The sequence below is a fragment of the Rattus norvegicus genome, chromosome 7 (genome assembly GCF_021556685.1).
Source record: "Rattus norvegicus strain SHRSP/BbbUtx chromosome 7, alternate assembly SHRSP_T2T, whole genome shotgun sequence".
In the NCBI taxonomy this organism is placed as follows: domain Eukaryota; kingdom Metazoa; phylum Chordata; class Mammalia; order Rodentia; family Muridae; genus Rattus; species Rattus norvegicus.
Genome location: NC_141540.1, coordinates 7,327,648 through 7,353,602, shown reverse-complemented (window position 1 = coordinate 7,353,602; position 25,955 = coordinate 7,327,648). Strand labels below are relative to the sequence as shown.

Below are 25,955 nucleotides of genomic sequence, written 5' to 3'. Positions count from 1 at the left end.
CTGGGTCGCCAGTCATGGGTCCCCTCCATTTGTACTCTTTGGTTGGTAGTTTAGTCGCTGGGAGCTCTGGAAGTTCTGGTTGGTTGATATTGTTATTCACCTACTTCTTGATACTAATCATTGATACTTTTCATCTTTGTGACATCTAAAACATAGGAAGATTTTATTTTGTCTTACAGTTTAAGGTGATATATTTCCTCATAGAAGGAAAGGAATATTTGGGGATTAGCTCAAAGCTGTGGTAACCAGGGTATGAGCTGTGTAGGTACTTACGTCAGCAGTCAGGAATCAGAGACAAACAAACTGAGGCTAATCCATAATATATAAGGTCTGCCTCCAGGAAACTCTTTCTTCCAGGAACATCTATCTCTTAAACATCTTGAAGACTTCCAGAGCAGTAACACCAGCAGATGCCAAGTGCACAAACACACAAGCCTATAGGAGACATTTCATATATAAACTATAATACTTGGATACATGGGAATCCATAATTCCATCATAAATTCAACTTGACATCTATATAACAACCAGTGTACTACAGTGATCTTCCTTTAGACAAACCTCTTTAATGGAAGGCTACAGAGATGTTGATCTTCAAGTTTCCTCAATATTACACTTTGATTTAGTGGCTGTAGAATTTCACTGTGGTCTTGAGTCAGACTTGGAGCTAAAGTAATGTATTCCATCCTGCTCTGTCTGTGGCAAACCTGGGTTAACTTTTCTACTTGTATTGAAGATAGTTGCTGTGTTTAGGATCATGATCATGTTATGGGTTTCATCCAGAATTACTTGAAAGACTTACTGTTATAAGATGATCCCAGTCAACACCAAGCTTTAAAAAAGAAACACATAACTTCTTAAAAATAGAAATTAAAACACAATCACAAGAAACAGAAATAGCCAGGAAGCCGTGATGTTACCCAGTAAATAAAAATATTATCATACATCATACAAAAGAGAGGGGTATGAACTGCTTGGCAACACAATCAAAATAAATGTCTTAATATCTGTTCAGCAAACTTGAATACAGTATTTGTGTATGAAATTATAAAATATAAAAAATGTAAGTACAGATAAAAATTTAGAAATTTATGAGAGAAATTTAAAATTTATGTAAATTTAGAAAGATCAAAGTACTAAAGAAATGAAATATGGTAGAGGGCAACATCATCAGAACTGAAAGACCCAAAGAAAGAATTTGTTAAGCTGATGGTAAGTAATTTGAAAATAAACACTCGTAGGAAAAAAATAACAAAATGAAAATAGCACACAGATATTTATGAGTTTCAAAAGAAGAGATGAATTACCCCTTAACTTTCAAGATGGCTGAAAATATATTTAAAGAAATTACAAAAACTTAATAAGTTTATTTCTTATAAGTTAAGCTAAAATATATGGGGACAGGAACAGTAAAATTTCCAGCCAAGATTATTTCGAGTAAAGTTACCTCAAGGCTTATGGTAATCAAACCATCGAGACCTGAGAAGAATAGTAGATCCTAAGAGTAGCAAAAGAAAAGGAGATAATTCACAGGAGACCAATGTGCCTACCAGAAGAGAGCTTGATAGAAATCTTATATACTGGAAAGAATGGGATTTTAAATTCAAAATGAGGGAGAAAAAGGGAACCTTCTTTCAGCATTCCTTTAGAAGTAAAATAGAGATCAGCTTTCTGGGAAGTAGATCAGTTCTCAATTTCCTGAGGACTTGCCATATAGATTTCAAAGTAGTTATAATCTTTATTTCCCTGGATGGTTAATTATATTGAGCATTAGAAATTTTTCTAAGTCATTTGTGATTTATCATTTGGCAATTTTCTGTTTAGTTTAATGTCTCATTTTTGTTTTAAGTTCTTTGTATATTCTAGTTACTAAATCATTGTCAGATGTTTATCTGGTAAAGATTTTTCCTGTTCTTTTAGCTGCCTTTTCAGTTAAATGATGGTATACTTTTCTGAACATAATTTTTTTTCAATTTCATTAGATCTACTGCCTCACTAATTAAGGTACAGGAAGGGGTAACAAGAAACATCCCATGGCAAACTCACCTGGAACATTACTATAAAACTTTTAAAAACACATCATATTCATTTATAAAAAAATTGTTTATAATGTCCCTACCAGACACACAGGCTAGTAATTAAAAGGCCCAATATAAGGACTGGATTACCTTTTTTATAGTTGTTGGCCAGAGTGGACACATGGACAACCCAAACATTGCAGGCTATTGTTAGTGCTCTTGGTTATCCTCAGGATATGGTGGTAAGACACTATCCCTGAAACCAATACACACTTGAATTGCAACATAGAGAAATGAAGATGGTCCTCAGGCAGGCTAGGATTCCAGTACTAAAGTGGCTAATGTATGCTGCTCCTCTGGCAGTCTTGGTTTTTTTTCTCTAATTTTTAGTGTATATCTTTTTTATTTATATTTCAAATGTTATTCCCTTTCCCAGTTTCCTGGACATAAGCCCCCTAGGTTTCTTGTGCTAAATGTGTTAATTCATGCTGGTCTTCCAGTAGGCTGGGTTTCATAGTGCTCAATGTATTAATGCTATTGAAGGAGACTAGTAATCATCAGTTTACTCAGTTCTGAAAATTGCAAGAAATAAAAAGGATGATCTCAGCAAGAAATGCCCACTGATATAGGAGTGGGGTGAAAGTTTTGATACTAAACATTCACTTTTTGTTAGATTTAAGGTCTGCTCTACAATAGAATATACCTATGACACCATTGCTGGCGCAAAATGTCTTCCACAGAAAAGTCATAAGCCCTAAGGGAGTCCTTCTGATAAATAGACGTAATAAAGTGATTTATAATGACTTAATTCTACACCTATAAATTAGTCGACCTTTTGGCACTTACTAGAGAATTTTCTTCTTCCAGTAGATGGCAGTAAATATGAAAACCCATAACTAGTCATCCTGCTGAGAATAGAAGCTAGCAGAGTACTCAGCCCTAAATAGTCAATGTCATAGTCTGATTTCCAAAGGCACAGGGGGCACTGTGGAAAGGGGACTGAAAAAATTGTAAGAGCTTAAAGGGGTAGATGACTACAACAAAACATTGTTTTCAAGATACAATAGGAATGTTGCACATATGGACCCACAGTGGCAGAAACAACATTCTGAAGAGCTGTGGAATGTCAAAGCATACAAAATTCTAGCTTACTTTGAAGATACTGGCACAATGTACCACACCACACTTAACTGAGAACACATTGACTATTGGTAGCTCTTGGGAGAGGGAGAGTAAGCTTTTTTTAAGGATGTGATCACTGGGAGGTTGACCACATTCCAGGGGAATCCTTCCACCCAGGATATTTGGATATCAGTTATTTTAATTGGATATAATGTATTTAAAACTAAAAATGGAACATGAAATTGGGAGATGGGGATGGATCCAGAGTGAGTTGAAGAACGCGGTAGATATCAAAACACAATGTAGAAACAGATAATTAGTAAAGAAACAAATGTGCTTTTCCATGATCGAAATAAATGTACTGTTTTGACATTCATTGTATTAAAATGTGATGATAATATTATTCCTTCTTCCTGAGAAGTCCAGATACTTCCGTACCGTGCTTTAAGAAGCCATCAGTTAGACACAACCTGGACCTAAAGGGACCAGATCAACAGTTCTCTACACCCAAATCCCATGGGAGGGAGAGCTAAACCTTCAGAGGGGCAGACAGGCCTGGGAAACCAGAAGAAACTACAATCTGCTCACATTTCTGACTCCAGAGGAAAACACCTAATGCCACCTGGGACCTTGGTGCACGGGAGCTCCCAGAAAAGGTGGCTCAGGGCCTCATGGTTGCTGCCCTCATGGAGCTCAAAAGAAGCCGCCACGAGCAACTTGAGCAGTGGGACCACAGGTAAAGCCAACTTTTCTGCTCCAAGCGACCTACCTGGTGGACACAGGACACAGGCCCACAGGAACAGCTGAAGAATAGTAGACAGGAAAGACTACAAGGAAGAAAGCAGAACACTCTGTTCCTATAACTGGCTGAAAGAAAACAGAAAACAGGTCTAAAGCACTCCTGACACACAGGCTTATAGGATGGTCTACCCACTGTTAGAAATAGCAGAACAACATAAGACCAGAGACAATCTGATGGCAAGAGTAAAGCGCAAGAACCCAAGCAACAGAAACCAAGACTACATGGCATCATGAGAGCCAAATTCTCCCATCAAAGCAAACACTGAATATCCAAACACACCAGAAAAGCAGGACCTAGATGTAAAATCATATTTGATCATGATGCTGGAGGACTTCAAGAAAGATATAAAGAACTCGCTTAGAGAAACACAGGAAGACATAAATAAACAAATAGAAGCCTATAGAGAGGAGTCACAAAAATCCCCAAAAGAATTCCAGGAAAACACAATCAAACAGTTGAAGGAATTGAAAATGGAAATAGAATAAATGAAGAAAGAACAAAGGGAAACAACCCTGCATATAGAAAACCGAAGGAAGAGACAAGGAGCCATAGATACAAGCACCACAAACAGAATACAAGAGATAGAAGAGAGAATCTCAGGAGCAGAAGATTCCATAGAAATCATCGACTCAACTGTCAAAAATAATGTAAAGCAGAAAAAGGTACTGGTCCAAAACATACAGGAAATCCAGGACTCAATGAGAAGATCAAACTTAAGGATAATAGGTATAGAAGAGAGTGAAGACTCCCAGCTCAAAGGACCAGTAAATATCTTCAACAAAATCATACAAGAAAACTTCCCTAACCTAAAGAAAGAGATACCCATAAGCATAAAAGAAGCCTACAAAACTCCAAATAGATTGGACCAGAAAAGAAACACCTCCCATCACGTAATAGTCAAAACACTAAACAAACAAAATAAAGAAAGAATAATAAAAGCAGTAAGGGAAAAAGATCAAGTAACATATAAAGGCAGGCCTATCAGAATTACACCAGACTTTTCGCCAGAAACTATGAAAGCCAGAAGATCCTGGACAGATGTCATACAGACCCTAAGAGAACACACATGCCAGCCCTGGTTACAATATCCTGCAAAACTCTCAATTAACATAGATGGAGATACCAAGATATTACATGACAAAACCAAATTTACACAATATCTTTCTACAAATCCAGCACTACAAAAGATAATAAATGGGAAAGCGCAACATAAGGAGGCAAGATGCACCCTAGAAAAAGCAAGAAACTAATCATCTTGGCAACAAAACAAAGAGAAGAAAAGCACACAAACATAATCTCACACCCAAATATGAATATAACAGGAAGCAATAATCACCATTCCTTAATATCTCTCAACATCAATGTCTCAACTCCCCAATAAAAAGACATAAATTAACAAACTGGATACGCAATGAGAACCCTGCATTCTGCTGCCGACAGGAAACATACCTCAGAGACAAAGACAGACACTACCACAGAGTGAAAGGCTGGAAAAAAATTTTCCAAGCAAATGGTCTGAAGAAGCAAGCTGGAGTAGCCATTCTAATATCTAAGAAAATCGAATTACAACTGAAAGTCATCAAAAAAGATAAGGAAGGACACTTCATATTCATCAAAGGAAAAATCCACCAAGATGAACTCTCAATCCTATGCTCCAAATACACGGCCACCTACATATGTAAAAGAAACCTTACTAAAGCTCAAAACACACATTGCACCTCGCACAGTAATAGTAAGAGATTACAACACCCCACTCTCATCAATGGACCGATCATGGACACAGAAATTAAACAGACATATAGACAGACTAAGAGAAGTCATGAACCAAATGGACTTAACAGATATTTATTGAACATTCTATCCTAAAGCAAAAGGGTATACATTCTTCTCACCACCTCATGGTACTTTCTCCAAAATTGACCATATAATTGGTCGTAAAATAGGGCTCAACAGATACAGAAAGATAGAAATAATCCCATGCGTCCTATCAAACCACCACGGGCTAAAGCTGATCTTCAATAACAATAAGGGAAGAACGCCCACATACTTAGAAGTTGAACAATGCGCTACTCAGTGATAACCTGGATAAGGATGAAATAAAGAAAGAAATTAAAGGCTTTTTACAATTTAATGAAAATGAAGGCACAACATACCCAAACTTATGGGACACAATGAATGTTGTGCTAAGAGGAAAACTCATAGCTCTGAAGGCCTGCAGAAAGAAAGAGGAGAGAGAATATGTCACCAGCTTGACAGCACACCTAAAAGCTCTAGAACAAAAAGAAGCAAATACACCCAAGAGGAGTAGAAGGCAGGAAATAATCAAACTCAGAGCTGAAATCAACCAAGTAATAACAAAAAGGAGCACACAAAGAAATAAAAGAACCAAAAGTTGATTCTTTGAGAAAATCAACAAGATAGATTAAACCCTAAGTCAGACTAATGAGAGGACACAGAGAGTGTGTACAAATTAACAAAATCAGAAATGAAAAGGGAGACATAACTACAGAATCAGAGGAAATTCAAAAAAATCAAATCCTGCTACAAAAGCCTGTATTCAACAAAACTTGAAAATCTACAGGAAATGGACAATTTCCTAGACAGATACCAGGTACTGAAGTTAAATCAGGAACAGATAAACCATTTAAACAACCCCATAGCTCCTTACGAAATAGAAGCAGCCATTAAAGTTCCCCCAAACAATAAGAGCCCAGGTCCAGACGGGTTTAGTGCAGATTCTATCAGAACTTCATAGAAGACCTCATACCAATACTATCCAAACTATTCCACAAAATGGAAACAGATGGAGCACTACCGAATACCTTCTATGAAGCCAAAATTACGCTTATACCTAAACCACACAACGACCCAACAAAGAAAGAGAACTTCAGACCAATTTCCCTTATTAATATCGACACAAAAATACTCAATAAAATTCTGGAAAACGGAATCTAAGAACACATCAAAACAATCATCCACCATTATCATGTAGGCTTCATCCCAGGCATGCAGGGTTGATTTAATAAACAAAAACCATCAACGTGATCCATTATATAAACAAACTGAAAGACAAAATCACATGATCATTTCATTAGATGCTGAGAAAGCATTTGACAAAATTCAACACCCTTCATGATAAAAGTATTGGAAAGAATAGGAGTTCAAGGCCCATACCTAAACATAGTAAAAGCCATATACAGCCAACGAGTAGCTAACATTAAACAAAATGTTGAGAAACTTGAAGAAATACCACTAAAATCAGGGACTAGACAAGGCTGCCCACTCTCTCCCTATTTATTCAATACAGTTCTTGACCTTATAGCCAGAGCAATCAGACAACAAAAGGAGATCAAGGGGATACAGATTGGAAAGGAAGAAGTCAAAATATCACTATTTCCAGATGACAACATAGTATATTTAAGTGATCACAAAAGTTCCACCAAAGAACTACTAAACCTGATAAAACTTCAGCAAAGTAGCTGGGTATAAAATTAACTCAAATAAATCAGTAGCCTTCCTCTACACAAATGAGAAACAAGCCAAGAAAGAAATTAGGGAAACAACACCCTTTATATTGTCCCAAATAATATAAAATACCTCGGTGTGACTTTAACCAAACAAGTAAAAGATCTGTACGATAAGAACTTCAAGCCTCTGAAGAAAGAAATTGAAGAAGACCTCAGAAGATGGAAAGATCTCCCATGCTCATGGATTGACAGGATTAATATAGTAAGAATGGCCATTTTACCAAAAGCGATCTACAGAGTCAATGCAACCCCCATCAAAATACCAATCCACTTCTTCAAAGAGTTAGACAGATGAATTTGCAAGTTCATCTGGAATAAAAAAAAACCCAGGATAGCTAAAATTTTCTTCAACAATAAAAGGACTTCTGGGGCAATCACTATTCCTGAACTCAAGCAGTATTACAGAGCAATAGTGATAAAAACTGCATGGTATTGGTACAGAGACAGACAGATAGACCAATGGAATAGAATTGAAGACCCAGAAATGAATCCACACAACTATGGGCACTGGATTTTTGACAAAGGAGCCAAAACCATCAAATGGAAAAAAGATAGCATTTTCAGCAAATGGTGTTGGTTCAACTGGAGGTCAGTATGTAGAAGAATGCAGATCAATCCATGCTTATCACCCTGTGTAAAGCTTAAGTCCAAGTGGATCAAGGACCTCCACATCAAATCAGATACACCAAACTAATAGAAGAAAAAGTGGGGAAGCATCTCGAACACATGGGCACTGGAGAAAATTTCCAGAACAGAACACCAATTGCTTATGCTCTAAGATCAAGAATCGACAATTGGGATCTCATAAAACTGCAAAGCTTCTGTAAGGCAAAGGACACAGTGGTTAGGACAAAACGGCAGTCAACAGGTTGGGAAAAGATCTTTAGCAATCCTACAACTGATAGAGGGCTTATATCTAAAATATACAAAGAACTCAAGAAGTTAGACCTCAGGAAGACAAATAACCCTATTAAAAAATAGAGTTCAGAGCTAAAGAAAAATTCACAACTGAGGAATGCTGAATGGCTAAGAAACACCTAAAGAAATGTTCAACATCTTTAGTCATAAGGGAAATGCAAATCAAACAACCATGAGATTTCACCTCACACCAGTGAGAATGGATAAGATCAAAAACTCAGGTTACCGCAAATGCTGGCGAGGATGTGGAGAAAAAAAACACTCCTCCATTGTTGGTGGGATTGCAGACTGGTACAACCATTCGGGAAATCAGTATGGAGGTTCCTCAGAAAATTGGACACTGAACTACCTGAGGACCCAGCTATACCTCTCTTGGGCATATACCCAAAAGATGCCCCAACATATAACAAAGGCGCATGCTCCACTGTGTTTATAGCAGCCTTATTTATAATAGCCAGAAGGTGGAAAGAACCTAGATGCCCTTCAACAGAGGAATTGATACAGAAAATGTGATCCATCTACACAATGGAATACTACTCAGCTATCAAACACAATGACTTTATGAAATTCATAGGCAAATGGTTGGAACTGGAAAATATCATCCTGAGTGAGGTAACCCAATCACAGAAAAACACACATGGTATGCACTCATTGATAAGTGGTTATTAGCCCAAACGCTTGAAATACCCTACATGCATAGAACATATAAAACTCAAGAATTTATGAATTCAAGTACACATGAGAGTACAACTATCATTTGATTTTCTGTGCTTGCTTTATTTTACTTAACATTTTCTTTCATGTTATTACATGAGATAGGGTCTATTCTTTTCTATGGCCAATTAATTATTCTATGTATATGCTAATTAATCCTAGTTTTTCTTTTATTTGGACAGTGATATTCTTTGCATTTTATTGGCTATTCAGCATGTTGACCTCACTTCATACTTACCTAATAGTTGAATTATATGGCACTTCTATATTTAATATTTTTAGGAAAATCCATAAAGAATTGCTATATAATTTCATATTTCAATCAAAAATAGACAAGAACTTTGAGTTCCTTTAAACAAAAACAAAAATAGCAAAAAAAAAAAAAAGACCTTCTTCAGTCAAGAAGGACGACCAAACTATGGATGCTTCAGTCGTTCTTAAAAGAGAGAATGAAAATATTCCTATGAGGAGATATGGAAACAAAATTTGGAGCACAGACTGAAGGAATAGTCATTCATAGACTGCCCTGCCATTGGATCCAGCTGTACATATATATATGCCTGATATGATATTGCTATCATCTGAGAGGCTCAACCACAGTGTGACACATACAGAGGCAAATGTTGTAGCAAATCATTGAACTGAGAACAGGGTCCACATTGGAGGAGTTAGAGAAAGAGCTGAAGGGTCTTGCAACATCATAAGAACAACAATACCAACTTACCAAAGCTCCCAGGGACTAAACCACTACCCAAAGACTATACATGGACAAACCCATGCTTCCAAATGCACATTTAACAGAGAATGATCTTGTTAGGCACCAATGAAGGAGAAGCCCTTGGTCCTGCCAAGGCTGAAACCCCTCCCCCAGTGTAGGGGAATGCAAGGGAGGGAAGGCAGGAGTGGGCGTGCTTGGGGAGGGAAACACCCATTTAGAAGGCAGAGGGTAATGGGATAGAGGGCTTATGGACAGAAACCAGGAAAGGGAAAAACATTTGAAATGTAAATAAAAATACTCAATAAAAAAAATCAAACAAAAAAAATCCCCACATGATCATCTCATTAGATGCTGAGAAAGCATTTGACAAAATTCAATACTGTTTCATGTTTAAAGTCTTGAGAAAAAAATCTTCAGCATTTCATTTAAAACAATTTTTCCTAATATCTGTTATTTCTGAAATAGGAAGATATTTCCTTCTGGTTGTGATTTGCACTTTTGGGTTGTTAAGTTCATACTAAAGTAATAACAAACTTTAGTATTAGCCTCAAAGTACCAGTGTGTCTAAATTTTCACTTAGGACATGTTGTAATTTAGGTCTCAGACACACAGACCTTTATACAGACTAAGTAGGTTGTATTTATATGTATATAATAGTGATTAATGGTGAAATGTGATTTTTTAAGATTTATTTATTTATTATATATAAGTACAGTGTAGCAGTCTTCAGACACACCAGAAGACAGTATCGGATCCCATTACAGATGGTTGTGAGCCACCATGTGGTTGCTGGGATTTGAACTCAGGACCTCTGGAAGAGCAGTCAGCGCTCTTAACCACTTAGCCATTTTGAAAGAGAGAGAGAGAGAGAGAGCGAGAGAGCGAGAGAGCGAGAGAGCGAGAGAGCGAGAGAGAGCGAGAGAGAGCGAGAGAGAGCGAGAGAGAGAGAGAGAGAGAGAGAGAGAGAGAGAGAGAGAGAGAGAGAGAGAACAAGCACGTTTGGTGCATAAAAAATGATGGGAAGAGAAAAAAGGAAGGGGAAATGGTATAATCACACCATAACAGCATAACACAAAATTACTTTTAAAATTATACCAACAATGTTTCACACATTTAGCCAAAAATATATTCCTTGCTAATAATTTGTTTTTCAACTATAATGAATCCATAAATGAACAATATTTGAACAGACAACAAATACACTGATACAAACAATAAAAGCTTCTTTCCCCCTTTTTTAAAAAAAGAGTTGTATAGAACAAATATTATACAAGAGGGAAAAATTCAGTTTAATGGTTAGAATGGCAGTTGTGTTTACACAGCACTTCAACTCCAAAAAAAAAAAAAAAAAAGCGTCGTATCACTTGTGTTACATAGTATTGATAAGTTGTCTAGTGACAGAAAAGAATTATTGCTCCATATCTCATACGCTCCACTTTACAGCACGTCTTAGATGGGTTTTAGATATCACGAGTTTTCTGCTTATTACGGGTATGTCTGTTCATCTGAGACTTTGTGATATGTGTATTTCCTTACCATGTTTCTCTCTCAAGGCTACTTGCTATTCTTTTTTTTTTTTTTTTTAGACTCTAGTGAAGTTCCTTTCTTTTTTTTTATTTATTTTTTTTATTTTATTTTTTTTATTATCTTGAGTATTTCTTATATACATTTCAAGTGTTATTCCCTTTCCCGGTTTCCGGACAGACATCACCCTCCCCCCTCCCCTTCCTTGTGGGTGTTCCCCTCCCAAACCTCCCCCCATTGCCACCCTCCCCGCATAGTCTAGTTCACTGGGGGTTCAGTCTTAGCAGGACCCAGGGCTTCCCCTTCCACTGGTGCTCTTACTAGGATATTCATTGCTACCTATGGGGACAGAGTCCAGGGTCAGTCCATGTATAGTCTTTAGGTAGTGGCTTAGTCCCTGGAAGCTCTGGTTGCTTGACATTGTTGTACTTTTGGGGTCTCGAGCACCTTCAAGCTCTTCCAGTTCTTTCTCTGATTCCTTCAACGGGGGACCTATTCTCAGTTCAGTGGTTTGCTGCTGGCATTCGCCTCTGTATTTGCTGTATTCTGGCTGTGTCTCTCAGGAGCGATCTACATCCGGCTCCTGTCGGTCTGCACTTCTTTGCTTCATCCATCTTGTCTAATTGGGTGGCTGTATATGTATGGGCCACCTGTGGGGCAGGCTCTGAATGGGTGTTCCTTCCGTCTCTGTTTTAATCTTTCTTGCTATTCTTGAGTAAGGAAAAATAGCAATGGCAGGTTTTTTCTCTCCTTGGTATAATGAATACACTGTTGATAATACTAACTTGTTTATTCTTTAGGTTTCAATATCATTGCTAATTTGTACAACATACTATGCTAAAATTTATAAAATTACCTGTTGTGGCATATATTTTATATGCTTGTTTTTTTTCTCCTTTATAACTATATTGGGACAAGACAAATCTTTTATTTTACTGACTCATTTCTGTATTTAGTATCCATATATTTTTAATTATTTATTTATTTTTACACTCCAGATTTTATTTGCCTCCCAGTCCACTCTCTGACTGTTCTACATCCCATACCCACCCCCCATCTCCACAAGGATGTCCCCACCGTACCCACCCCACCAGACCTCTAAACTTCCTGGGGCCTTCAGTTTCTTGAGTGTTAGGTGCATCTTCTCTGACTGAACCCAGACCTGGGAGTTCTCTGTTGTATATGTGTTGGAGGTCTCATATCAGCTGGTGTATGCTACCTGGTTGATGATCCTTTGTCTGAGAAATCTCAGGAGGCCAAGTTAATTGAGACTGCTGATCCTACTACACGGTTGCATTTCTCCTCAACTTTCTCCAGCTTTTCCCTAATACAACCAGAAGGGTTAGCAGCTTCTGTTCATTGGTTGACTACACATATCTTTATCTGACTCTTTCAGCTGCTTGTTGGGTCTTTTGGAGGAATGAATGGATAAAGAGAATAGTAAGAAGCATTTGAAAATACTTAATTAGAAGGCCAATATTTAGAGTACGAAAATGACTCTAAAACATTAAATTCCCCAGAGATATGTCATTTTTCTCACAGTGGGATGCTTTGGTTTTTGAACCTTGGCATGTAGTTAAGATTTAAAATCTAAAACTTCCTTCCCAAATGTATTAAAATTGGTATGAAAGACTTTTATTCATTTTTCACATCTCAGTTTGTATGTTATGGTGTCCCACACACAGAAATAAGTTATATGAGATATAACATTTTCTAATCTGAACCAGTTGGGAAAATGTAAAAGAAAGAAATGAACTCTCACACAGTGTAACTATTAATCAGCAACAGACACTTAAAGGCAGAAGACAGGTTATTGAATTGATGCCCACATTGTTGAAACAATTAGAGGGCATCCCCAAATTACCTTTTGTGTTTTAAAGAAGTAACTCACTTAATTTACGGGAAAAACAAGTGTGGCACAGTTTAAAATCTACAAAGCATAAACTTGCATTTAAGGTGCATTGAAAAAGGGCCTATTGCTCATAAGGAATGAGTATACAGAACATAGACAATCTTAAATGCTATGAAAAATGTCAATCAATCTTGAAAATATGGAAAATAAAATTTACAACTTTATTTCTGATTATTTTGATGACAGAATATGTAGATTATGGATATATAAACAAAATTAAAACTGTTATGATATCTCCCATATAATATTTCTTTAAAATACATAACACTTCCAAAAATCTATGAGAAAATTTTATTTTATTGTTTTTATTGTTTTTATTAGCCTTTTGGGAATTGTGTACAACATTGTTTGGTCACATTCATCTTTGCACAATTCTTCCTAGAGCTGTCCCCTTCCTTCTCAATCAACTTTGTGTCTTTTTATGAACACCAAGTCAGGTTGTGCTGCCCAAATATTCTAAGGTGTGTGCTCTTCCATTAGAATGTGAACATTTTATCCAAGTTTATACCCTGAAAAAAGAAACTCTTTTTTTCCTGGCATCCAAGAATTACCAAGAGCTCCTAGGCTAGGGGTGTAACTTTGTTCCTCAGTTTCCTCTCAGTACTGGGATTTGTTTTGACTTTGGATTTTCCCATCCTGTCAATATTTATTAAAGATTTCCAAACAGCAGTGTATTATATATATTTGATTATAAAGATAAGAGAAGAAACTGTGAAACTATATAAGTTAGTACAATATAACACATAAAGAAACTATCAGAGAAGATACTTAATAATTTCAAAATTATAATTCCTTTTTTCTTAGTAGAATTTTTTATTTTTAAAGTGCTTTTAATTTCATCTGCTTACAGAAAATACTAGTTTGTGTACTACACCTTTGAATGCTTGCTTTACTTGCTGGTTCCTCAGGGTATAAATGAAGGGGTTTAACATGGGGACAACAGAAGTATTGAGAATTGCCACACCTTTGGTCAATGAGGCTTTTTCTTTTGCAGAAGGATTGACATACATGAATATGCAGCTTCCATAAGATAGGGAGATTACAATCATGTGAGAGGAACAGGTGGAGAAAGCCTTTTTTCTCTGGCTAGTAGATGGAATTCTTAAAATAGTCCTGATAATGTACATGTAAGATAAAATCACCAATGCCAAAGTGAACAGCAGAGCAACCAGAGCAATGTAGAAACCAATCACTTCTAGTACCAATGTATCTGAGCAAGACAGTTGCAAGAGGGGGAAAAAGTCACATGCAAAATGATCAATGACATTAGAAGCACAGTAATCCTGCTGTAGCAAAAGCATAAGGGGTGGGAAAACAGTCAGAAAACCACCCAGCCAGGCACACAGCACAAACAAAGTGCAGAGTTTCCTGTTCATGATGGTTGTGTAGTGAAGGGGCTTGCAGATGGCAACATAGCAGTCATAGGACATGGCAGTTAGAATGTAAAATTCACACACACCCATGAAGATAAAGAAAAAGAGCTGGGCAGCACAGTTGTTATAGGAAATTGTTTTATTCCTGGTGACAATAGACCCCAGAAATCTAGGGATACATACGCTTGTAAATGAGACTTCCAAGAAAGCAAAATTCAGGAGGAAAAAATACATTGGTGTTTGTAGATGGGAGTCCACGAAGGTCAAAACGATGATAGTCAGGTTTCCAGTGACACTTAATATATATGTGATTAATAAAAAGAGGAAAATCACAATCTGAAGGTCAGGGTCATCAGAAAGGCCTAAGAGGATAAATTCTACAATCTCCGTGTGATTCATATCCTCCCTCTTCTCCCCCTTCTGATGCTGCTTCCTCTTCTATTACCTATTTTAAAGACATTTAGGGTAAAAAAATATTTAAATGATTTGAAAGATATGGCACATGATTGATATAATTCTAATACAGTTTTAAAGTATTTTCTGTAATTCATAACAACCAGATTTGAACTATTACTATCACATACTTTTAGTATATATTTATAAGTGCAGCTTATTTAATGGCCTCTTAAGTATAACATGTTGGAAATTTTTGTATTGTAAGTTATAGAATTAGAAGATGGAATATAAAGTCAGTAATTTTTACTTCATGTCTCATTAGGACAAATCATTGTTTACAGTGAAACATGAATTTTCATTTTTAAGTTAATATATACATTACAATAGACTTCATTCTAAAAGCATAAATGTTTCTCTAGTGCTGTTGAAATGTACTGATAGCTCCTTATTTTTATACATGAGAATTCAGCCTATAATTCTTCTTAGCAAATAAAGTATTTAAAAGTTTTATCTACATTTAAGAAATTAAATTTATTTTAATAGCAATATTGTGGAATAACTGTTAAGAACAAGAGAAAAATAATATATATATATATGCTACTAAGATAGAATTTTTAACTATCTATCTTATTTTTAAAAAAACAAAATATATACTTTAGCTGTTGACTTATAATTCAGCCAACATATTTAGCATTTGGTTATGTCTAGAAAGTTAGAAAAGCATTTAGTGTACAAAGAAAATTTTCCATTTGGCAGTAAAGAGGCAGATACTATTTGCTTTCATTTTTCTCTAAAGCAAAAATGGGAGAATTTGTTACTTGCCTTAGGTCTTAGTAGCTCTGTCTCTTGAATTGTCCTACAGTATCTTTTCCATTTGATCATACTTTTGCTTATTTTGAAGCTTCATGGTAGATAATCTATTTCCCAGCTTTCTTGATCCACATAAGATCACTCATTGTATAGGTCCATTCATCCACAGGGATACCCAGATGTATATAGAAAACTGTTCCCATTCATTTTCACCAATTAATTAGTTCTCAGCTATTGAAACACAACACTAGAAGATATGATATTCTTTAGATTTTTGTCTCTTAAATACTAAAAATTGTTGCATATTTGTTTTATGAGGGTAGAATTTTGCTCTGAGAAACAGAGTATAAGGTATGGCTGCTCTGCTGGACATTTGCAACATTCATATTAATCAGACTTTAATTTCTATTTTTATGATGATTCAACAGAAATACTTCATGCAACAGTAGATTATTAAAATTCATCAGATATATGGAAATATAATCCAGCCTTCTTTAATTTCAAGTAGCCTTCAGGAAGTACCATTTAAGGAGAGAACAGAAGGATGGAACCACTCTGCTATTATAACTACAAACACTTCTGACAGCTTGTACTTGTGTAACAAATGCTCTAAGTATATATGTTTTTACTTCAAAAACCTTGGGCCATAGCTCTGCTGTCTTGTAGACCATAAGGGAATTTCTGGAGCCAACACTCAATATTTCAATAACCTCTAACCCTGCTCACCAGTGGTTCTGTCTTGAGAATGTGTTAATCATTGTATCCCAGAGAGCACACAATGTTGTCATCTACTAAATACCTACTGTCATTTAGTTACATTCGTTACTTCACATTTATTCTCATCTAATAAACCATGAGCAACAGAAATATTTATTAAATGTGCTTTCTTGAAATCCTGGAGCCCTTAAACAATTGACATTTAATTATATTTATCAAATGTAATTTTTCTATACACTTTCTGGATTATTCTTAGTTTTGGTAGGTGCCATGATATCATAAAATAAAAGGCTAGAATGATGCATTCAATATTAACAATTAAAACAAATTGTGCTCAGAGAGAGAGAGAGCTCACCACCCAGACAGACACTAACTCAGAGTAAAAGACTGGAAAACAAATATTCAAACAAATGGTCAAAAAAAGCAAGCTGGGATAGCCATTCTAATATTGAATAAATTCGATTTTCAACCAAAGTCATCAAAATAGATAAGGAAGGACACTTAATATTCATCGAAGAAAAAATCCACCAAGATGAAATCTCAATCCTAAATATCTATGCTCCAAATACAAGGGGACCTACATACATAAAAGAAACCTTACTAAAGCACAAAGCACGCATTGCATCTCACACAATAACAGTAGGAGATTTCAATATCCCACTCTCATCAATAAACAGATCATTGAAACAGAAATTAAACAGAGACATAGACAAAGATAAGTCATGAACCAAATGGACTTAACAGATACTTATAGAACATTCTATCCTAAAGAAAAGGATATACCTTCTTCTCAGCACCTCATTGTACTTTCTCCAAAATGGACCATATAGTCGGACATAAAACAGGCCTCAACAGATACAGAAAGATAGAAATAATCCCATGCATTCTATCAAACCATCACGGGCTAAAGCTGTTTTTCAACAAAAATAAGGGAAGAAAATCCACATATACATGGAAGTTGAACAATGCTCTACTCAATGATAACCTGGTCAAGGATGAAATAAAGAAAGAAATTAAAGACTTCTTACAATTTAATGAAAATTAAGGTACAACATACCCAAACTTATGGGACACAATGAAAGCTGTGCTAAGAAGAAAACTCATAGCTCTGAGTACCTGCTGAAAAAGACAGGAGAGAGCATATGTCAGCAGCTTGACAACACATCTGAAAGCTCTAGAACAAAGAGAAGCAAATACACCCAGGAGGAGTAAAAGGCAGGAAATAATGAAACTCAGAGCTGAAATCAACCAAGTACAAACAAAAAGGACTAAACAAAGAATCAACAGAACCAAAAGCTAGTTCTTTGAGAAAATCAACAAGATAGATAAACCCTAAGCCAGACTAATGAGAGGACATAGAGAGTGTGTCCAAATTAACAAAATCAGAAATAAAGAGGGAGAGATGACAACAGAATCAGAGGAAATTTAAAAAATCATCAGAACCTACTACAGAAGCCTATATTCAACAAAACTTGAAAATCTGCAGGAAATGGACTATTTCCAAGACAGATATCAGGTACCAAAGTTAAATCAGGAACAGATAAACCATTCACACAAACCCATAACTCCTAATGAAATAGAAGCAGTCATTAAAGGTCTCCCAATCAAAAAGAGCCCAGGTCAGACCTTCATAGAACACCTCATAACAATACTATCCAAACTGTTGCACAGAATTGAAAGAGATGGAGCACTACCGAATTCCTTCTATGAAGCCAAAATTACTCTTATACCTCAACAAGACAAAGACCCAACAAAGAAAGAGAACTTCAAACCAATTTCCCTTATGAATATCGACGCAAAAATACTCAATAAACTTCTGGAAAACTGAATTCAAGAGCACAGCAAAACAATCATCCACCATGATCAAGTAGGCTTCATCCCAGGCATGCAGGGATGGTTAAATATATGGAAAACCATCAACAAAATCCATTATATAAAAAACTGAAAGAACAAAACCACATGATCATTTCATTAGATGCTGAGAAAGCATTTGACAAAGTTCAACGCCCTTCATGATAAAAGTCATGGAAAGAATAGGAATTCAAGGCCCATATCTAAACATAGAAAAAGCCACAGCAAACCAGTTGCTAACATTAAACTAAATGGAGAGAAACTTGAAGCAATCCCGCTAAAACGAGGGACTAGACAAGGCTGCATACTCTCTCCTTACTTATTCAATATAGTTCTTGAAGTTCTAGCCAGAGCAATCAGACAACAAAAGGAGATCAAGGGGGTACAGATTGGAAAGGAAGAAGACAAAATATCAATATTTGCGGATGATACAATAGTATATTTAAGTGATCCCAAAAGTTCCACCAGAGAACTACTAAACCTGATAAACAACTTCAGAAAAGTGGCTGGGTATAATATTACCTCAAATAAATCAGTAGCCTTCCTCTACACAAAAGAGCAACAATCCGAGAAAAAAAAATTAGGGAAACGACACTTTTCATAATAGTCCCAAATAATATAAAATACCTTGGTGTGACTTTAACCAAGCAAATAAATGATCTGTATGATAAGAACTTCAAGCCACTGAAGAAAGAAATTGAAGAAGACCTCAGAAGATGGAAAGATCTCCCATGCTCATGGATTGGCAGGATTAATATAGTAAAAATGGCCATTTTACCAAAAGTGATCTACACATTCAGTCCAATCCCCATCAAAATACCATTCCAATTCTTCAGAGAGTTAGACAGATCAATTTGCAAATTCATCTGGAATAACAAAACCCCAGGATAGTTAAAACTATCCTCAACAATAAAAGGACTTCTTGGGGAATCACTATCCCTGAACACAAGCAGTATTACAGAGCAAAAGTGATAAAAACTGCATGTTATTGTAGCAGAGACAGACAGAAAGACCAGTGGAATAGAATTGAAGACCCAGAAATGAACCCACACAACTACGGTCACTTGATTTTTGACAAAGGAGCCAAAACCATCCAATGGAAAAAAGATAGCATTTTCAGCAAATGGTGCTGGTACAACTGGAGGTCAGTATGTAGAAGAATGCAGATCGATCCATGCTTGTCACTCTATACAAAGCTTAAGTCCAAGTAGATCAAGGACCTCCACATCAAACCAGATACACTCAAACTAATAGAAGAAAAAGTGGGGAAGCATCTCAAATACATGGCACTGGAGAAAATTTCCTGAACAAAACACCAATGGCTTATGCTCTAAGATCAAAAATCAACAAATGGGATCTCATAAAACTGCAAAGCTTCTGTAAGGCAAAGGACACTGTTGTTAGGACAAAACGGCAACCAACAGATTGGGAAAAGATGTTTACCAATCATTTAACAGATAGAGGTCTTATATCCAAAATATACAAAGAACTCAAGAAGTTAGACCGCAGGGAGACAAATAACCTTATATAAAAAGGGGGTTCAGAAATAAACAAAGAATTCATAGCTGAGGAATGCCAAATGGCTGAGAAACACCTAAAGAAATGTTCAAAATCTTTAGTCATAAGAGACATGCAAATCAAGGATTTGAGATTTCACCTCACACCAGTGAGAATGTCTAACATCAAAAACTCAGGTTACAGCAAATGCTGGCGAGGATGTGGAGAAAGAGGAACACTTCTTCATTATTGGTGGATTCCAGACTGGTACAACCATTCTGGAAATCAGTCTGCAGGTTCCTCAGAAAATTGGATATTGAACTACCTGAGGACCCAGCTATACCTCTCTTGGGCATATACCCAAAAGATGACCCAACATATAACAAAGACATATGCTCCACTATGTTCATAGCAGCCTTATTTATAAAAGCCAGAAGCTGGAAAGAACCCAGACTTCAATAGAGGAATGGATACACAAAATGTGGTACATCTACACAATGGAATATTACTCAGCTATCAAAAACAATGACTTTATGAAATTCGTAGGCAAATGGTTGGAACTGGAAAATATCATCCTGAGTGAGGTAACCCAATCACAGAAAAACACACATGGTATTCACTCATTGATAAGTGGCTATTAGCCCAAATGCTTGGATTACCCTAGATGCACAGAACACATGAAACTCAAGAAGAATGACCAAAATGTGAATGCTTCACTCCTTCTTTAAAAGGGGAACAAGAATATCCTTGGCAGGGAATAGGGAGGCAAAGTTTAGAACAGAGGCAGAAGGAACACTCATTCAGATCCTGCCCTACATGTGGCCCATACATATACAGCCACCAAACTAGATAAGATGGATGAAGTAAATAAGTGCAGGCCGACAGGAACCGATGTAGATCTCTCCTGAGAGACACACCCAGATTACAGCAAATACATAGGCAAATGCCAGCAGCAAACCACTGAACTGAGAATGGGACCCCCATTGAAGGAATAAGAGAAAGGACTGGAAGAGCTTGAAGGGGCTCGAGACCCCATATGAACAAGAATGTCAACCAACTAGAGCTTTCAGGGACTAAGCCACTACCCAAAGACTATATATGGAATGACCCTGGGCTCCAACCTCATAGGTAGCAATGAATTGCCTAGTAAGAGCACCAGTGGAAGGGGAAGCCCTTGGTCCTGCCATGACTGAACACCTTGTGATTGTTGTGGGGGGTGGTAATGTGGGGAGAATGGGGAAGGGAAGTCCACATAGAAGGGGAGGGGGAGGAGTTAGGGGGAAGTTGTCCTGGAAACCGGGAAGGGGAATAACAATCAAAATGTAAATAAGTAATACTCAAGTTAATACAGATAAAAAAACAGATGGAGATGACAATCATATGAGAGGAACAGGTGAAGAAAGCCTTTTTTCTTCTGACTTGCAGATGGGAACCTCAGAATGGTGCTGATGATGCAAATGTAGGACAAGATCACTACAGCCATTGTGAACAACAAAGTTACAAATACAAAGTAAAAGCCGATTTTCCCTTAAAAAAAAACATGTATCTGAGCAGGAGAGCTGTACAATGGGGAAGCAGTCACAGGAGAAGTGATCAATGACATTAGAATCAAAGCAAGTCCAACTTGAGGACCAACATTAATGGTGGGAAGATGGTCAGAAGTTCTGCCGTCCATGATGTGAGTACAAGAAAGGTGCAGACTTTCTGATTCATGATGAGGGTGTAGTGCAATGGCTTGCAGATGGCAACATAGCGATCATACGACATAGCAGTTAGAAGAAAGAACTCAGACACTCCCATGGAGATGAAGAAATATAACTGAACCAAACAGTTGTTATAGGAAATGGTCTTGACTTTAGTGATTATTGACTCCAAAAATATAGAGATGGAAATATTGGTAAACATAATTTCTAAGAAAGAGAAATTCTGAAGGAAGAAATATGTAGGAGTCTTTAACTGAGAGTCCAGCAAGGTGAGGATGATGATGGTTAGGTTTCCAGTGATGCTTAATATGCAAGCAATTAATAAAAGGATAAAAATCACAACCTGAAGTTCTGGATTATCTGATATGCCCAAAAGCACAAACTCACTATTCACGGAATGGTTTTTCATACTGATTTACTGTTAGCAGAATCTATTGATAAAAATGATAACAAAATATAAAATTAATACAGAATTGAAAGTTTAAATATGAGTGTTACTATATGCAATAAGTTGATAAGGAATATTCCTGTAAGATTTTTTCCAAGTCTCTTAATTTCTACTAGAAACACAATATACAATAATATACTTATTTATATAATTTAAATATAAAATACAAAATTTATATAATTATATATTCAAACATAAAATTGTATATATTATAGGTATATAATATTCTAAATTTAAAACACATATTTATGATTTTTGCTTAAAATCGCCTTCAATAATTTTACATGAAATATCTATGTTTAGTCAGAACTGCTATACACCCTCAAATAATTTATTCTTCCAATAAATTTCAACTCTAGGTGAAATTTTTACATCAAGTTGTTTTCAATTTTATATTTTTGTTATATTATGTTGATATGTTAATTTAAAATCTAATCCCATTACCAAAATTCTATAATTTAATTATAGAAAATAATCACATAACCACATATATCAAGCACCTTTCCTGCTATAATTACTTTTATTTTTGATAAGTTTAAGTTTAAAATGATCATGGAGAAACACATTTGGCACCATGAAAGTAAAGGACTAAATGAGCTTTGCTTGTAAAAGTAAAAAAGTTTTGTCTAGGATCAAGTACAGTATTTTTTCTTATCAATATCTTAATCTATAGGAATGAAAACATAATCAAGAGATTAACTACAATATAGAGATCAGTAATACATCTATTACAGTGGAATATGTTTTGTCATTTTTATATTTAATACTATGATCACTTTGGGCCATCTCTGTAACTTTTTCTGAGTGTAGAAAAGAACGTTTAAAGTACTTTCTAAATCTCAAAGTAAACCACTGCACATTGTTCTAAGGACAGATCAGAATATATAATTTTTCTGTAGGATTTACCTCACTTAAACTACAAAGTGCTACCATATGCCATCCTGACTTCAGTCTCTCCTACTACTTAACAAACATCATAATGCCTGTGAATTATGTTCTCGACCATATCCACTTTATTATTTTCTTTATAAAGCAACACATCATGTGGTAGACATTAAAGCTAATGATTGGCATTATTTATTTCATACTGTTTTATATTTTGTTGTCAATATTTAGCTCTCTCTGTGTGTGTGTATTATTAATATTCCATAAAGCACAGATTAAACAGCAGAGACTAATACTGTGTATAAAACAATGTTTGAACTGTAATGAAAATGCTAAAATCAGTAGTAATAAAATAATAGTCATAGTAATCCTTCCACTTTTTTCCAAAATAAGTCTTTAAATATCAGAAAATGTGCATTTCTTCACAAGGATACAATATATGCTTGGTATATCTGATGATACCATCAAGGATGTAATCCTAAAGTAGTCTTTTACTTAAAAACTAGTTGAAATGTATTCACAATATTCTTCAGAACAAATGTTTGTCATCCAGCTAACCCTTGTCTCTTCTACACAAAGCGTGTCACATAGGAAAAGCACAGGCTGGATTGCTTCTGAGATTACTGCCAGTTTCACAAATAAAGCATATTTCTCCTTAATACCTTTTATTGTTTCATAGAAACATACTAAGACACAAATTCCAAAAGTTGCTATGATAATCCTAAGATTTCTTCAAGCAAATTTAGCAGGGAAACTGCTTTTAGGAGCTAGAAGGGGAAACTTTTCAAAACACTCTGGTTAAGTTAGCATCAATGCTGCACAAAGATAACATAAAGTGATTTTTTTCTGGACGACGCAGAAGTCCTGAGAGACTGGGCTGATGAAAGGAAGTATGCAAGCAGAGGAAGATTTGTAAGACATTGTGATGTCACAATATAAGGAGACAATGGGAAACCTGTACCAATCAGCTGTTGTTATCTGATCTGGCTTCCCTTTGGCCAATTTTAATTTTCCTAACAAGCAGTTAGACTCAGTCTATACAATGAAAGTAATGTATTCTCAAAGCCTCTGGGATTTGCTGAATCCAATTCTATAATGATTCTTTTTGAATGGAGGACACCTAGTTTATTCATTAGCAAATCTCTCCTGACCGAAAATGAGTAATGAAAATTGTAATAATATCCTTAAATATTAGAATTATACTTCTGCTGCATTTTATTATGAATTTTATAATTATTATGTGAGAATCAAGTACATAGTAGTATATAAAAACCTATCAATGTATTTCCTACCAGGTGTTCATTACCCTCAAAACTTCAAATTTACCAGCATAAAAACAGAATATTCTACCAAATATTTTATTATTAAACTATTTTTATTTAATCCATGTTACAAATTTCCATTATATAATCATGTCACATTAAAAATTATGTAACTATCTTATTCTGCTTTTTTAACTATTCAGTTAGCACTGAATGTTATTCTTGTCACTTTATCTAGACAAACTTCACTTTTGTGTAATTGTTATATGAGTTATATGCAATTCACTAATTTAATTTTTGATTGAGAACTAGGAATTTGGCCATTACTAATTCACCTCACTGGTTATGATGCTGCAGTGCTTCTGTCTTTTTGCACACATGTGACAACTATTGGTATAATGTAACTAGAAGTTTTTGATAGACGTTCATTTCCTTCCCACAGATTATGTTAGTGATGGGACTGCATGGTACCATGGAACAACTTTAAATCATGGTGTCCTAGTGATTTGAGAGAAAATACTATTGCCCTAGATCGTTTTCTCCTTTTCAATTCTATCCCATATATATTTATCTATGAATATGTAGCCAATATTGGGGATGAGCCATACCTAATACATATTCCCCTTGAAAAACGTCTTCATAGTATGAACAAAAATATGTTGTGTAGGTCTGTGTGAAATAACTGTTCACAGACAAGCCCTTAATGCACACCTTTAATCCCTATGGTTGGAACCATTTAATACATAACTTTAATCCCCCCAAAACTGATTTCTGATTCTCTGATTTGAAAAAATCTATTTGGGGGGCATGAAAGGGTTTATTTCATCTCATATCGTCATATCATACTCTTACCTTTGAAGGAAACCAGGGCAGAAACCTGGAGTCAAGATTTGATATAAAGGACATGGAGGGGTTCACTTTACTAGCTTGCTACTAATAAATTAGTCAGTCTTCTTTCTTTTTGTTTTATTCAATGAACTTGTTTTAATTTTCTTCTCATATATAAGAATATTTTTCTTTTTTATTGGATTTTTTTAAATTTATTTAATACTTAATAATAATTCTTTGGTTTCCGGGCAAACATCCCCCTCCCCCCTCCCTTATGGGTGTTCCCCTACCAACCCTCCCCCCATTGCTGCCCTCCCCCCAACAGTCTAGTTCACTGGGGGTTCAGTCTTAGCAGGACCCAGGGCTTCCCCTTCCACTGGTGCTCTTACTAGGATATTCATTGCTACCTATGAGGTCAGAGTCCAGGGTCAGTCCATGTATAATCTTTACGTGGTGGCTTAGTCCCTGGAAGCTCTGGTTGCTTGGCATTGTTGTACATATGGGGTCTCGAGCCCCTTCAAGCTCTTCCAGTTCTTTCTCTGATTCCTTCAACGGGGGTCCTATTCTCAGTTTAGTGGTTTGCTGCTGGCATTCGCCTCTGTGTTTGCTGTATTCTGGCTGTGTCTCTCAGGAGCGATCTACATCCGGCTCCTGTCGGTCTGCACTTCTTTGCTTCATCCATCTTGTCTAATTGGGTGGCTGTATATGTATGGGCCACATGTGGGGCAGGCTCTGAATGGGTGTTCCTTCAGTCTCTGTTTTAATCTTTGCCTCTCTCTTCCCTGCCAAGGGTATTCTTGTTCCCCATTTAGAGAAGGAGTGAAGCATTCACATTTTGATCATCCGTCTTTAGTTTCATTTGTTCTAGGGATCTAGGGTAATTCAAGCATTTGGGCTAATAGCCACTTATCAGTGAGTGCATACCATGTA

General features: G+C 36.1%; 1 protein-coding gene and 1 pseudogene across 1 annotated transcript; both read right to left on the bottom strand.

The window, feature by feature from the left end:
* Positions 1-14,091: 14,091 nt before the first annotated feature.
* Positions 14,092-15,027, bottom strand: Or6c3d (olfactory receptor family 6 subfamily C member 3D). The gene has a single exon (NM_001000940.1). It carries the CDS (start codon positions 15,025-15,027, stop codon positions 14,092-14,094), a length of 936 nt encoding a protein of 311 aa, NP_001000940.1.
* Positions 21,259-22,011, bottom strand: Or6c236-ps1 (olfactory receptor family 6 subfamily C member 236, pseudogene 1; annotated as a pseudogene).

Bases quoted from the DNA above. Each gene is read 5' to 3' on its own strand.
- Or6c3d (NM_001000940.1), bottom strand. From the start codon at position 15,027: ATGAATCACACGGAGATTGTAGAATTTATCCTCTTAGGCCTTTCTGAT.